Raw genomic sequence first — 15781 nt, forward strand, 5'->3', positions numbered from 1 at the left:
TGTAGACGTTTTGTTGGCTGCTCACTCTCTCCTTGACATTACGGGGGATGCAAAGAAAAGGGCCATCAGGACCATCACAGAGGCTGCTGAGCAAGCGTCCAGATTGCTACAGATCTAGAAGTGTGACCCGTGGACCAGTGCTTCTGGGACACAAGCCAGGGGCTGATCAACTCTGGCTAGGTCGTCTGGATGAGGGCGTCTGAAGTTAAGTGACCCGAAACATCCAATGACCCCAGGTTATGTCACTGACGATGTGTCCCAGCGCATCCCAGGATGTACCGCAGCAACTATATACTGTATATGTAACTGTTTAGTATGTTTCCCAGTGGTCACAGTATGTATATGGAATTGTTCAATGTGTCTCCTAGTAGTTACAGTTCTCTGTATACTTCTGGGAGCTTCTTGGGGGTATTGCATTATTTGAATAGGAGCAATCTCATTGGCTAACTCTTATCTACAAATTTTAATGTAATGTCTCTTACCTATGTGGTATCAGAAGGGCTGAACACACTGGCCATCTGTTTTTTTTTGTTCTTTGTTCTTAACTACCAGACTTTTACATCTCTACAATTCCAAATCATTTTGCTCTATTCATTTATTTGGTCATTATGTGCCGTGTTGTATGACATGGGCGATCATGGCCTATGACCATGTATATTTTAGGCAATTTTTTTCCTACAGAAGTGGTTTGCCATTGCCTTCTTCTGGGCAGTGTCTTTACAAGACAGGTGATCCCAGCCGTTATCAACACTCATCACAGATTGCCTGGCGTCAGTGGTCGCATAACCAGGGCTTGTGATATTTACCAGCTGTTCAAACGACCATCAACCACTGCTCCCACGGCTTCACGTGACCCTGATCAAGGTGGGGGTCTAAGCAGGTGACCTGCAAGCTAGCGGAGGGAAGGAACAACTGACACCTCCTTTGGTAGAGACGTACCTGTGCACAGTTCCATTCGCCCTGCTTATTGGAAGAATGTGATTATGTTAGAGAGGGAGCAGAAAAGACTCACAACGATAGTGTGTAGATTCCGTGGATGCTGAAAATCAGGAGCAACACACAAAAAATGCTGGAGAAACTCAGCAGGTCAGAAGAAAGCAGTAGATTGCTTTCCAATCCTGATGAAGGTACACGGCCCGAAACGTTGACCGTTTATTCCCCTCCATAGATGCTAACTGACCTGCTGAGTTCCTCCAGCATTTTGTGTGGTGTTGAGCATAAAACGGAACATCACAGGCCCTTCAGCCCACAATGTTGTGCCAACCTTTTAACCTACTCCAAGATCAACCCAACCCTTCCCTCCCAGAAAGCCCTCCATTTTTCTATCATCCTTGCGACTATTTAAGAGACAGAAGATGATGGGTATAGAATGAGCTGCCAGAGGAAGTCGTTCAGCCAGGCACAGTTGCACCATTGAAGAGAGATTTGGAAAGGTCTATGGAGAAGAAAGGTTCAGAGCTGGGATTCTCAACCTGAGGTCCACGAACCCTTCAGTGAATGATAGCAGTTCATGGCATTAAAAAAAGGTTGTCAGCCCCTGGTTTAGAAGGATATGGACCAAATTTGACTAGCTTAAGAGAGCACCCTTGGTTGGCATGAACAAGCTGGGCCAAAGGGCCTGTTTCAGAGCTATACAACTTCTGTGACTCTATGACTCACTCACAGGCTTCTTTATTGAGGTCCCAGATTTTGATCGTCCTATCGTGGCTCCCCGTCACCACCTCCCGGAAAGTGAACCTGAACCTTGCAGCTGTGACCTTTGCACTGTGACCTGACAGCGTGTGCTGAGCACAGCGGACAAGAGAAAAGTAGATGGTTAGCACAGAAGCAGAATAAAACCAAAAACGCGATCAAACCCATCAAAAGTCCAACGGGAGTCTCTGGAGACTTGACCTTCTAATCTGACTCAAGACCCCTCCAATTTCCTTCTGCTTTAAAACAAACACATTGGACCGTATAGGCCCTTGATCCTGTGCCAATCCTTAAACCTACTGGAAGCTAAGTCTAACCCTTCCCTCCCATATAACTCTCCATTATTCTATCATCCATGTGTCTATCTAAGAGTCTCTTAAATATCCCTAATGTATCTGGCTCTACCACCACCCCTGGCAGTGAGTTCCACACACCACTCTCTGTGTAAAAATCTTATCTCTGACATCCCCCCTATACTTTTTCCAATCACCTTAAAATTCCACCCCCTGGTAATAGCTATTTCAACCTGGGAGAAAGTCTCTGGCTGTCATCACAGTCTATGCCTCTTATCATCTTCTACACCTCCATCAAGTCACCTCTCGTCCTCCATCGCTCCAGAGAGAAAAGCCCCAGCTCGCTCAGCCTCTCCTCATAAGACATGCTCTCTAATCCAGGCAGCATCCTGGTGAATCTCCTCTGTACCCTCTCTGATCGAGCAGCATCCTGGAAAATCTCCTCTGCACCCTCTCTAATCCAGGCAGCATCCTGGTAAATCTCCTCTGTACCCTCTCTAATCCAGGCAGCATCCTGGTGAATCTCTTCTGCACCCTCTCTGATCGAGCAGCATCCTGGTGAATCTCCTCTGCACCCTCTCTAATCCAGGCAGCATCCTGGTGAATCTCCTCTGCACCCTCTCTAATCCAGGCAGCGTCCTGGTGAATCTCCTCTGCACCCTCTCTAATCCAGGCAGCATCCTGGTGAATCTCCTCTGCACCCTCTCTAATCCAGGCAGCGTCCTGGTAAATCTCCTCTGCACCCTCTCTAATCCAGGCAGCATCCCGGTGAATCTCCTCTGCATCTTCTCTAAAGCTTCCACATCCTTCCTATAATGAGAGGAGCAGAAATTAATACAACATTCCCAAGCATGGTCTAACCATGGTTTTATAAAGCTTTTTCAGTGTTGTAGGCATCTTCTACCAGATGGGGACAGGCATCAGAATCGGAATTAGATTTAATATCATTGACATAAGTCATGAAAGTTGTTGTTTTGCAGCAGTAGAATACTGCAGTACATAATAATTTTTAAACTATAAATTACAATAAAATATATAAAAAATCAAATTTAGTATTGCAAAAAGAAGGAAAGGCCCCACTCCTTCGTTCCCCCTACGCAAGCTGCAACGATCACTCACTCAATGAGTCAGAGAGGCCGCTGCTCCTGTGACCCTCTCCCACACACAACGCTGTAGTTCATTTCCGACTCACAAACAGTTTGAGTTGTGGACGGTTTCTGGGATCTGAAAGCTATCAGGTTGTGGGTCACAGCTGGAGGACCGGGCGCAGATGATGGTCACACTTTGGGGAAGATGTGACACTTGGAGAAGGTGCAGAAGATGAGCTTCATCATCTCTGCCATCAGCACGGTTTCTCCATGCAAGTAAACCTGCCCTGTTTATCTCCTTTAGACGGGAATCCCTCTCACCTTGAGCTCATAGTCCCTCAGGCTCCACAGGCGCGCTGAATTGTCGTATGATCCGGCAAGCAGCTGCACACCCTACAGCGAGGGAAAACCAAACATCATCCAGGAGACAGTTTACAAGCAGCACTGTCATATCCTAGTTATCACAGGATCTCACCTCCCCTTCGCAGACTCCTAGTCTGCATTCTGACAAACTCATACCCTAGTTATCACAGGATCCCACCTCCCCTTTGCAGACTCCTAGTCTGCATTCTGACAAACTCATATCCTAGTTATCACAGGATCCCACCTCCCCTTCGCAGACTCCTAGTCTGCATTCTGACAAACTCATACCCTAGTTATCACAGGATCCCACCTCCCCTTCGCAGACTCCTAGATAGCAGCCAAAACACCCCAGGCATTCCCTCTTCTCCCCTCCCATTGGGCAGAAGAAACAAAAGCCTGGAAGCACGTACCACCAGGTTCAATAACAGCTTCTACCCCACAGGAAGGTACAGGAGCCTCACGACTCACACCACCAAGTTCAGGAACAGTCATTACTCCTCAGCCATCAGGCTTTGAACCAAAGGGCATAAGCTTCACTCAGTTTTCCACAATCAACAGACTCACTTTCAAAGACTCTGCTCACGTTTTCGATATTTAACGCTTATTAATTTATTATTATTATACCTATCATTTTTCTAGTTGAACACCCAAGTTGGGTGGTGTTTCATTGATTCTGTTATGGTTATTATTCAATAGATTTATTGAGTATGCCCACAAGAAAATGAATCTCAGGAGTGTATATGGTGACATATATATACTTTGATAATACACTTACTTTGAACCTTGTTATAAGACTGCTGAATGGTTCCCAAGGACGATATGGACTTCAGACCTCACAGTCTACCCGGCTGTTATGAGTCTCCTGAACGGATCTCTTATGTGTACGAAGTAGTGGATACAGCCCAGACCAACAAAAGCAAAACCCTCCCCACCACTGAGCACATTTACATCATCAAAGACCCCACCACCCAGGCCATGCTCTCTTCTCACTGCTGCCATCAGGAAGGAGGTACAGGAGCCTCAGGACTCAAACCACCAGGTTCAGGAACAGTTATTACCCCTCAACCATCAGGCTCTTGAACCAGCGTGGATAACTTCATTCAGTTCAACTCTGAACTGATTCCACAACCTACAGACTCACTTTCAAGGACTCTACAACTCATGCTCTCAGTGTTATTTATTTATTTACTTATTATTATTGTTGTTTTCTTTGGTATTTGCAGACTGCCACCTTTTGCACATTGATTGTTTGTCAGTCTTTGTTTGAGTGCAGTTTCCATCGATTCTATTGTATTTCTTTGTTCTACTGTGAATGCCTGTAAGAAAATGAATCTCGGGGTGTATATGGTGACAGACACGTACACCTTACTGTCTACCCGCACTGAACTTTCTCTGCAAATGTAACACATTGTTCTGCACGGTTTTCCTTTCTCACTACCTCAATGCATTTACATATTTAATTATTTGGATGGCATACAAACAAAAGCTCTTCAATGTGTGACAATGTACTGGTTGGGGGTGTGGAGGGTGGTTTAGTGGGTGGAGGTGTTGATCAGCCTTACCACTTGGGGAAAGTGACTGTTGTTGAGTCTGGTGGTCCTGGTGTGGAGGCTACGCAGCCTCCTCCCTGATGGGAATGGGACAAACAGTCCGTGAGCAGGGTGGGTGGGATCCTGAATGATGGTACTGGCCCTTTTCCAGCAACCTTCTGTATATACATTCAGTGGTCACTTTATTAGGTGCAGGAGTGGAACCCAGTGTGACTTTCTGCTGCTGTAGCCCATCCAGTTGAAGATTTGACATGTTGTGCATGAAGAGATGCTCTCCTGCTCACCCCTGTTGTAACATGTCGTTATTTGAGTTACCGTCACCAGTCTGACCATTCCCCTCTGACCTCTCTCATTAACATGCACATTTCACCCACTAAACTGACACTCTCTGGATGGTTTTTCATTTTCGCACCGCTCTCTGTAGAGACCGTTGTATGTGAAAATCCCAGCCAATCAGCAGTTTCCGTAATACTCGAACCACCCCGTCTGGCACCACAATCATTCTACGGTCAGCCACTTAGACCACATTTCTGATGCTTTGTCTGAACAACAACTGAACCTCTTGACCATGTCTGCATGCTTTCATGCATTAAGTTGCTGCCACATGATTGGCTGATTAGTTACTTGCATTAATGAGCAGGTGTACCTAATAAAGTGGCCACTGAGTGTCCTTGATAGCAGGTAGGCTGGTACTGGTGATGCACTGGACAGTTTTACCAATAACCCATTACTAGTGGCAGCTTGGCCAGCAGGAAGGTGCTCCTATAACCGAGTCACTGTGTTGGGAAGGAGCTTAGGGAGCTATCTGCGCATGGTTCTAACTCCAACCCCACCCCATCCTGCCCATGTTTATCCCCTCCCTTTGAAATCCCTCACTCACCAATGGGTCAAAGTCGATGCTGGTCACCCCATCATTGCTCCCCTCCAGGGTCCTCCTGTTCTGTAGGGTGCCTGAAAGAGGACAGGAGAGATGGAGATCAGACCAGTGCTGGTACCGACACTCAATATGCTGGAGGAACTCAGAGGGGCAGGCAGCATCTATGGAAAAGAATAAAGAGTCCATGTTTCGGTCCGAGACCCTTCATCGGGACTGGAAAGGGAGGGGACAGAAGCAAGAATAAGGAAGTAGGGGAAGGGGAAGGAAGACAATCTGCAGGTAATAGGTGAAGCCAGGTAAGGGGGAAGGTAGGTGGGTTGATGAAGTAAGAAGCTGGAAGGTGATAGCTGGAAGAGGTTATCACAATCTGAAGAAGAAAGATTCTGATAGGAAAGAACAGCGAACCACGGGAGAAGGGGAAGGAGGAGGGGCACCAGACAGAGATGATTAGGGCTTTTGGGGTGTGGGGAGTAGTCAGGGAGAGAACCCCGGTCACAGCCCCACACTCAAGCATCAGCTGCTCCACCAGAGAATGTCCACCGTCCCTGTTCCCAGCAAAAAGCACAACGCGCTCACGTGCACACAGAAACTCGGGCACACACAGACAGACAGCGTTCCGACTTCATTAGGAGTTTGAGGAGACTTGGTATGCAACCAAGTACTCTAGCTGATGGCACTGCTACATTTCTGGTTGCATCACCGCCTGTTATGGAGGGGCAGAAAGCTGTAAACTCGGCTAACTCCATCATGGACACTAGACTCCCAACCATCAAAAGGCGATGCCTCACAAAGGTGGCATCTATCACCATTCAGAACACGCCATCTTCTCATTACTGTGATCGGGGGGGAGGTACAGGAGTCCAAAGATCTACGCAAAATATTTTACAGACACCTTCTTCTCCTCCATCATTGGATTTCTAGAAGGACAATGTACCCATGAACACTCCCTCACTATTCTTCTTTGGTGCCATTTATTTATTTGTAACTTAAGGTCATTTTCTGTCTTGTACAGTACTGCTGCCACAATTCAGTAAGTGTCACCAAGTACGTCAGTGATAATAAATCTGATTCTGATGCAGGCATGCACACACATCTGAGTCCCCTCAGCTGCACGGCCGCACAGTAACTGCAACGCTCCCACGCACGTGCCCTTTATTGCAGCACAGCTTGAATAAAGACAGACGTGAAGAGGTTTATAAAACGTGAAAGAGTTTCCCTGTTGTACTATATTTCACCAACCCCTTTAATTGACAAATAAAACCGAAAGTATGCGCCTTTTCAATTTTCATTTGAGGTATTCATATTATCCCTATTACAAACAGAAACATTTAAAGTGCCACGCAGTTTTCAGGCCACGCGAACGTTTCCTCTCAGAGCAACGTTGGCCCTCACAGCTGCAATGCTGGTTGTACACACAGGTAGACAAGCACGTAGACACAAACGGATAAGTGCACATGCACACAGACGTGCACTCACACTCACTCACATACAGCGGTGTAGAAAGTTTGTGAACCTTTCAGGACTTCTATTTTTGCATAAATATGAACCTAAAATGTGATCAGATCTTCACACAGGTCCTAAAAGTAGATAGAGAGAACCCAATTAAATAAAATGAAGAACGTTATACTTATTCGCTTACTAAGAAAAATAATGCAATATTTAATGTACAAACATATTTGTTGGAAAAAAAATACATGAACCTCAGGGGTAATAACTTCTATTAAAACTATTTGGAGTCGGGTGTTCCAATCAATGAGATGAGATTGAAGTGTGAGTTGTAAAGGTGCTCTACCCAGTAAAAAAGACCCTACAAAGATCTGTTTACATGCACCAAGCCTCGATCAAAACAACTTTCAGAGGACCTTAGAAGAATTGTAGAGATGCATGAAGCTGGAAAAGCATTTCTAAAGACCTGAGTGTTCAGCAGTCCATCCTAAGAGAAGTTGTCTCCAAATGGAGGAAATTCAGTACTGTTCTACTCTCTCTAGGAGTGGGCATCCTGCAAAGATCACACCAAGAGCACAATGTGCTACGCTGAAGGAGGTGAAAAAGAGCCCAAGGGTAACAGCAAAAGACCTGCAGAAATCTCTAGAACTTGCTAAAGTCTCTGTTCGCTATAATAAAACCACTGAACAAGAATGGTGTTCATAGAAGGACACCACGGAGGAAACCACTGCTCTCCAAAAAGCAACTTTGCTGCACGTTTCAAGTTTGCAAAAGACCACCTGGATGTTCCACAACGTTTCTGAGACAATGTTCTGTGGACAGACGAGACAAAAGTTGAACCTTTTGGCAGAAATGCACATTGCTATGTTTAGAGGGAAAAGGGCACCACTGCACACCAACATCAAAACCTCATCCCAACTGTGAAGCATGGTGGAAGGAGTATCATGGTTTGGGGCTTCTTTGCTGACTCAGAGCCTGGGCAGCTTGCAATTGCTGAGGGAACAATGAATTCAAAGTTGTATCAAGACATTTGACAGGAGAATGTCAGGGCAGTGGTCCATCATCTGAAGCTTAATACAAGTTGGATGATGCAACAAGACCATGATTTGAAAGTCAAGAGCAAATCAACAACAGAATCGTTCAAAAAGAAGAAAATTAGTGTTTTAGAATGGCCGAGTCAGAGTCCAGACCTTAATCCTATAGAAATGTTATGGAAGGACATGAAGCAAGCAGCTGATGCGAGAAAGCTCACCAACATCCCAAAGCTGAAGCAGTTTTGTAAGGAGGAATGGCCTAAAATTCCTTCAAGCCGATGTGCAGGACTGATCAGCAGTTAGCGGAAATATTTGGTTGAAGTTATTGCTGTACAAGTGGGTCACACCAGTTACTTAAAGCAAAGGTTCACATACATTTTCTAACAAATACATGTAATATTAGATCATTTTTCTTCATAAATAAATGAACAAGTATGATGATTTTCTGCGTTAATTATTTAAGTGAGTTCTCTTTATCTAGCTTTAGGACTTGCGTGAAGATCTGATCACATTTTAGGTCATATTTATGCAGAAATAGAGAAAATTCTACAGGGTTCACCAACTTTCTAGCTCCTCGGTAGAGATCGCAAAGAGCATCAAATTTCTTGGTGTTCACCTGACGGAGGATCTCACCTGGTCCCTCAACACCAGCTCCATAGCAAAGAAAGCCCAGCAGTGAAGGCTGAGGAAAGTCCATCTCCCACCCCCCATCCTCATCACATTCTACAGAGGTTGTATTGAGAGCATCCTGAGCAGCTGCATCACTGCCTGGTTTGGAAATTGCACCATCTCGGATCGCAAGACCCTGCAGCGGATAGTGAGGTCAGCTGAGAAGATCATCGGGGTCTCTCTTCCCGCCATCACGGACATTTACACTACACGCTGCATCCGCAAAGCAAACAGCATTATGAAGGACCCCACACACCCCTCATACAAACTCTTCTCCCTCCTGCCGTCTGGGAAAAGGCCCCGAAGCATTTGGGCTCTCACGACCAGACTATATAACAGTTTCTTCCCCCAAGCTATCAGACTCCTCAATACCCAGAGCCTGGACCGACACCTTATCCTATTGTCCTGTTTATTATTCATTGTAATGCCTGCACTGTTTTTGTGCACTTTACACAGTCCTGTGTAGGTCTGTAGTCTAGTGTAGCTTTCTCTGTGTTGTCTTTTTTTATGTAGTTCAGTCTAGTTTTTTGTACTGTGTCATGTAACACCGTGGTCCTGAAAAATGTTGTCTCATTTTTACTATGTACTGTACCAGCAGTTATGGTCGAAATGACAGTAAAAGTGACTTGACTTGACACTGTACACGCATCTGCTGTTTTACACATTAAGCCTCTGAACATTTGACTCCTTTGTGTGTTGGGTGATACAAGGCCCCTGGAGTCTCACCTCCGACAATGTCCCACAATTTCACAATCCTGTCACTTCCGCCTGTGGCTAGGAACTTGGAACTTGGGGAGAATTTGACAGTGTTAACCTCTCCGTCGTGTGCAAACTGGTCCAAGTGGAGAAAGAAAAAAAATGCTTGGAGTTAATCAAATGAAATGAATCTCCTGAATTAAAAACCCCTCAGTGTGACCCTCCCTCAGTACCTCCCTCCCAGTGTGACCCTCCCAGTACTACCCCTCCTACAGTGTGACCCTCCCTCAGTACCATCCCTCCCACAGTGTGACCTTCCCTCAGTACCTCCCTCCCAGTGTGACCCTCCCTCAGTACCACCCCTCCCAGTGTGACCCTCCCTCAGTACTACCCCTCCCACAGTGTGACCCTCCCTCAGTACCACCCCCTCCCACAGTGTGACCCTCCCTCAGTACCACCCCCTCCAAGAGTGTGACCCTCCCTCAGTACCACCCCTCCCACAGTGTGACCCTCCCTCAGTACCACCCCAGTGTGACCCTCCCTCAGTACCATCCCCTCCAAGAGTGACCCTCCCTCAGTACTACCCCCTCCAAGAGTGTGACCCTCCCTCAGTACCACCCCCTCCAAGGGTGTGGACCTACGCACCTTCAAACACGGCCACACCCTCATGCATGTTGGCCACGCCCACTCACCACACTGACTCTGCCCTCCCACAGACACTCAGAACAATGGCTCCAACTCCCACTCCTGTCCATGCCCTCTCAACGTGTGACCCCATGTACCCCTCAGACTCACCACACTATGCCGGACACAGGCGGGGATCCTGGACATGCAGAAGATGCCAGCAGGGATGCAGTCAAATTCACTGCAGGAGGTACTGGAGCGTTTCCTAGATGGAGGAGACAGAGACGTCAGATCAGTCTAGACAGGGAGATAACTCCTTTCATAGGTTTGCGTCTAGTCTAGACAGGGAGATGCATCCATTCCTCTGTCCATGGTCAGTCTAGATAGGGAGACCCCAGTCTCTCTGTCTGGACAGGGAGAGTCTCCTATTAGACTGGTCTGACTGCACTCAGTCTAGACAAGGCCAGCCCCTGTTTATCCACCTATCAGCACTTAGACAACACAGGGTATGTCCCCTATTTGTCTGGGAAATGGTCTGTCTGCCTGTCTGTACTCAGGCTAAAGCTGACGTGTCTGTGGTCTGTCTGTCGAGGATGGGACCCCACTTATATGTCTGCACTCAAAGCTGAAGAAGATGAGATACCATGCCCTCCCCAATGCCTATCTGTCCTCAGTATGGGTGGAGAGGTTTAGACACTCACTGTAGGTCAGGATGAAGACACTGGGTGGGGGTGAGAACATCAGTCAAAATCCAGCTCGTTTGAAACTCCAAGACTTTGTCAGTTACAGCCTGACCCCGCCCAACTGAGGCAGAGATGAGGCACTTCAGCCCAACTCATCCAAGATGTCTATCCATACTAGCCCCACTTGCCTGTGTTTGGCCTACATCCCTCTAAACTAAGGGTTCCCAACCTGGGGTCCACAGACCCCCTGCCTAATGGTACCGGTCCATGGCATTAAAAAGATGGAACCAGTGCTCTAAACCTTTCCAATCCTTGTACCTGTCCAAGTACATTATAATCGTACCCACCTCTCTCACTTCATTCTATACAGCCACAACCCTCTGGGCCAGCCATTAACCATTACTAACACTATCGTACAACCAACGTTCCCTTTGGTTTTGTTCACAGCTGTGTGAGCCAACCATCGGTCTGAGCAGGAAACGCTGACACAGCCTGAAACCTGTGCAGAACTTTAAATGTTTTTTGTAATATATATACTATGAATATTTAGAATGAAAATTGAAAGATCACATACCTTTGATTATATTTATTAATTGAATGGTATAATGAACTACAGTATAAAAACCTTTCACGTTTCGTAAACCTTTTCTAGCTGCGTCCGATTTCAGCTGCGCCGCATCAAAGGCGAAGGCGCGGGAGCATTCTCGGTTACTGGTGGCTGCGCACCTGACAGCTCAGAGGGAACAGTGCACACAACATGGAACGCTACAGCACATGATGTTGTGTTGATCTTTTGACCTATTCCATCCCACACAGCCCATAACCCTCCATTTTTCTACCATCCACGTGCCTATCTGAGTCTGCTAAATGCCTCTAATGTATCTGCCTCTGTCACCACCCCTGGCAGCACGTTCCATGTGCCTACCACTCTCTGTGGAAAAAACTTAGCTCTGAAATCACCCCTATATACCCTGTTCACGGACTGTTTGTCCCACTCCCATCAGGGAGGAGGCTACGTAGCATCCACACCAGGTCCATCAGACTCAAAAACAGTTACTTTTCCCAAGTAGTAAGGCTGATCAACACCTAACTCCACCACTACTTTATTATTTCCCGTCGGGCACCTTATGTACAACCTAGCGTCACTTTATGGACAAAATCTATGTACGGTATATAAGCTGATGCATTTATAATTATTATGCTTTTATTATTACTATTAATATTATTGTGTCCTCTGTCTTTTGTGTTTTGTTTGTGCTGCATTGGATCTGGAGTAACAATTATTTTGTTCCGCTTACAATTGTGTATTGGAAACAACACAATCTAGAAACCCACAACCACCGGTCTCACTTTAAGGACTCTCTACCTTGGTACTTCATCCTCCAGTTATTTATTGCTATTTATTTATTTAGTTTGTTGTTCATTGATCCTGTTTACAGTTACTGTTCTATAGATTTGCAGAGTATGCCCACAGGAAAAGAATTTCAGGATTGTATGACATGTATGTACTCTGATAATAAATTTTACTTTGAACTTTGACACTAAATATTTAACAATCTTTCTTATACTTTATTCCAATCACATTGAAAGGATGTCCTCTGGTGTTGGTCATTCCTGCCCTGGGGAAAAGGCACGGACTGTCCACACTAGCTACGCCTCTCATAATTTTAATACACCTCTATCAGGTCACCTCTCATCCTCCTTCACTCCAAAGTCCTAGTTTGCTCAAGCTATCCAGATAAAACATGCTTTCTAATCCAGGCAGCATCCTAGTAAATCTCCTCTGCACCCTCTCTGAAGCTTCTAAACCTTCCTATAATGAACTGAACACAATACTCCAAGTTACTGTCACCTTCCTGTCAGCTTGAATCATTCTGGCCAGTCTCCATGACTACTCTCATTAACGAGGTGCTTTCTCACACAGACACTGCTGCTCAGTGGATGTTTTTTGCTTTTCACACCATTCTCTACAAGCTTTAAAAACTGTTGTGCTTGAAAATTCCAAGATAACAGCAGTTTCTGAGATACTCAAACCACCCTGTCAGGCACCAACCACCATTCCATGGTCAAAGTCACTTAGATCGCATTTCTTCCCCATATTGATGTTTGGTCTTAACAACAGCTGAACCTCTTGACCATGTCTGCATGCTTTTATACAATGTTGCTGCCACAGGATTGGCTGATTAGAAATTTGCATAAATGAACAGGTGTACCTAATAAAGTGGCCACTGAGAGTAAGTGATTATATAAAAATACAATCAAGCATAGGAAAATTTAAACTATGAGAAAAGTAAATATTTCACACACTTCTCCCTCAGCTCTTCATACTGACCATCTCCCTGTTCCATTCTCAGTCCAGACCCAAAACACAGACAGTTTCTCTCCACCCCCGCTGTTTGAGTTCCTCCAGCAGTTGCCTTTTGCAGATGGTCCACAACTCTTGTCAACCATGATCCTTCAATTGATCATCCTTTCCCTGCCTCAGTGGGACAACCTATCTGAAACCCCATGTAAAGTGATCCCTAATCAACCTCCATGTTTCCATTGTGCATTTCCCTGAGGCCAATAGCCTGTCCTGGTCCAACCACAGTGACGTCAGAACCAAAAGCTGCATCACTGCCTGGTTCGGAAATTGCACCATCTCGGATCGCAAGACCCTGCAGCGGATAGTGAGGTCAGCTGAGAAGATCATCAGGGTCTCTCTTCCCGCCATCACGGACATTTACACTACACACTGCATCCGCAAAGCAAACAGCATTATGAAGGACCCCATGCACCCCTCATACAATCTCTTCTCCCTTCTGCCGTCTGGGAAAAGGCTCCGAAGCATTCGGGCTCTCACGACCAGACTATGTAACAGTTTCTTCCCCCAAGCTATCAGACTCCTCAATACCCGAAGCCTGGAATGACACCTTACTGCCCTATTGTCCCGTTTATTATTTATTGTGATGCCTGCACTTTTTTTGTGCACTTTATGCAGTCCTGTGTAGGTCTGTAGTTTAGTGTAGCTTTCTCTGTGTTGTTTTTTTTTATTACGTAGTTCAGTCTAGTTTTTGTACTGTGTCATGTAACACCATGGTCCTGAAAAACGTTCTCATTTTTACTATGCACTGTACCAGCAGCTATGGTCGAAATGACAATAAAAGTGACTTGACTTGACTTGAAAAGAAAACTGACCGATGCCTCTACTTCCTCGGGAGACTAATGAAATTCAGCACGTCTCCATCGACCCTCACCACCTTTTAATCTTGCACCACAGAAACTATTCTGTCTGAATGCATAACGGTTTGATATGGAAACTGCAGGAAACTGCAGAGATCTGTGGACGTAGCTCAGCACATCACTGAAATCAACCTCACTTCCACGGACACTGTCAACGCTTCTCACTGCCCCGTAAAGCAGCTAGCATAATCAAAGATCGCACACACACCCCAGACATTCTCTCTTCAACCCTCTCCCACTGGGCAGAAAATAGAAAAGTCTGAAAGCAAGGTTGAAGGACAATTTCCACCCCAGAATATTGAACAGACCTCCTGTACAATAAGATGGACCCTTGACCTCACAATCTACCTCAATGATCTTGCACTTTATTGTCTACCTGTGCTACAAAGAACGAACAAAGAAAAATACAGCACAGTACAGGCCATTCGGCCCACAATGTTGTGCCAACCCTTAAACCCTGTTCCCCCCCCCATATAACCCTCTACCTTAAATTCCTCCATGTACCTGTCTAGTAGTCTCTTAAACTTCACTAGTGTATCTGCCTCCGCCACTGACTCAGGCAGTGCATTCCACGCACCAACCACTCTCTGAGTGAAAAACCTTCCTCTAATATCCCCCTTGAACTTCCCTCCCCTTACCCTAAAGCTCTTGCATTCAGAGGCGCTGGCTGTCCGCTCTTATCTATTCCTCTTAATATCTTGTACACCTCTATCATGTCTCCTCTCATCCTCCTTCTCTCCAAAGAGTAAAGCCCTAGCTCCCTTAATTTCTGATCGTAATGCATACTCTCTAAACCAGACAGCATCCTGGTAAATCTCCTCTGTACCATTTCCAAAGCTTCCACATCCTTCCTATAGTGAGGTGACCAGACTTTCACTGCAACTGAAGCTGGGAGGTGATAGGTGGAAAAGATTAAGGGCTGGAGTCTTCTTACTTCATCTCCCCTCTCCCACCCGCCTGGCTTCACCTATCACCTTTCAGTTTGTCCTCCTTCCCCTCCCCTCACCTTCTTATTCTGGCATCTTCCCCCTTCCTTTCCAGTCCTGATGAAGGGTCTCAGCCCGAAACTTCTACCGCTTATTCATTCCTATAGATGCTGCCTGACCTGCTGAGTTCCCCCGGCATTTTGTGTGTTACTCTTGATTTCCAGCATCTGTGGAACCTCTCGTGTTTATATTCTGAATTCTGTTATAGTTTTGCCTTGTTCTACAGCAATGCACTGTGTGGTGATTTGATCTGTATGAACAAGCTTTTCACTGTATCTTGCTGCGGGCCTTCTGTTGGTTGGGTTCGACCATGGATGCTGCATCCCAGACATCTGTGATGAGCAAGCCTAGGAGGTACAATATGGAGGGCAAGCTGTTGCCCATGTAGCAATCTCCCCCTTTCCACAGAGCTGATGAATTCAAAGGAACGCCAAAAACCGATGTAGTTTATCACCAGTGGCATCACAGTTCCCAGTCAGCGTTGAACTCAACGTAGGACTGCCGTAGGGACTCCAGCTCCGGATATTTCCCTCGGGGTTTACTCCCGAAGCCTTCCCC

At 46.0% G+C, this 15781-nt stretch overlaps 1 protein-coding gene across 1 annotated transcript in view; it reads right to left on the minus strand.

The window, feature by feature from the left end:
- LOC140727086 (autophagy-related protein 16-like) overlaps positions 1-15781 on the minus strand; it is a 107585-nt gene that overhangs the window by 31119 nt on the left and 60685 nt on the right. Inside the window, exons 9-13 of the mRNA XM_073044330.1 lie at positions 10504-10597; positions 9739-9844; positions 5867-5937; positions 3395-3466; positions 1664-1784 (exon numbers count right to left, since the gene is read on the minus strand). Coding sequence (XP_072900431.1) covers positions 1664-1784; positions 3395-3466; positions 5867-5937; positions 9739-9844; positions 10504-10597 — 464 coding nt within the window. The remainder of the gene's footprint in view (positions 1-1663; positions 1785-3394; positions 3467-5866; positions 5938-9738; positions 9845-10503; positions 10598-15781) is intronic.

This window comes from Hemitrygon akajei, chromosome 4, assembly GCF_048418815.1.
Source record: "Hemitrygon akajei chromosome 4, sHemAka1.3, whole genome shotgun sequence".
Classification (NCBI taxonomy): domain Eukaryota; kingdom Metazoa; phylum Chordata; class Chondrichthyes; order Myliobatiformes; family Dasyatidae; genus Hemitrygon; species Hemitrygon akajei.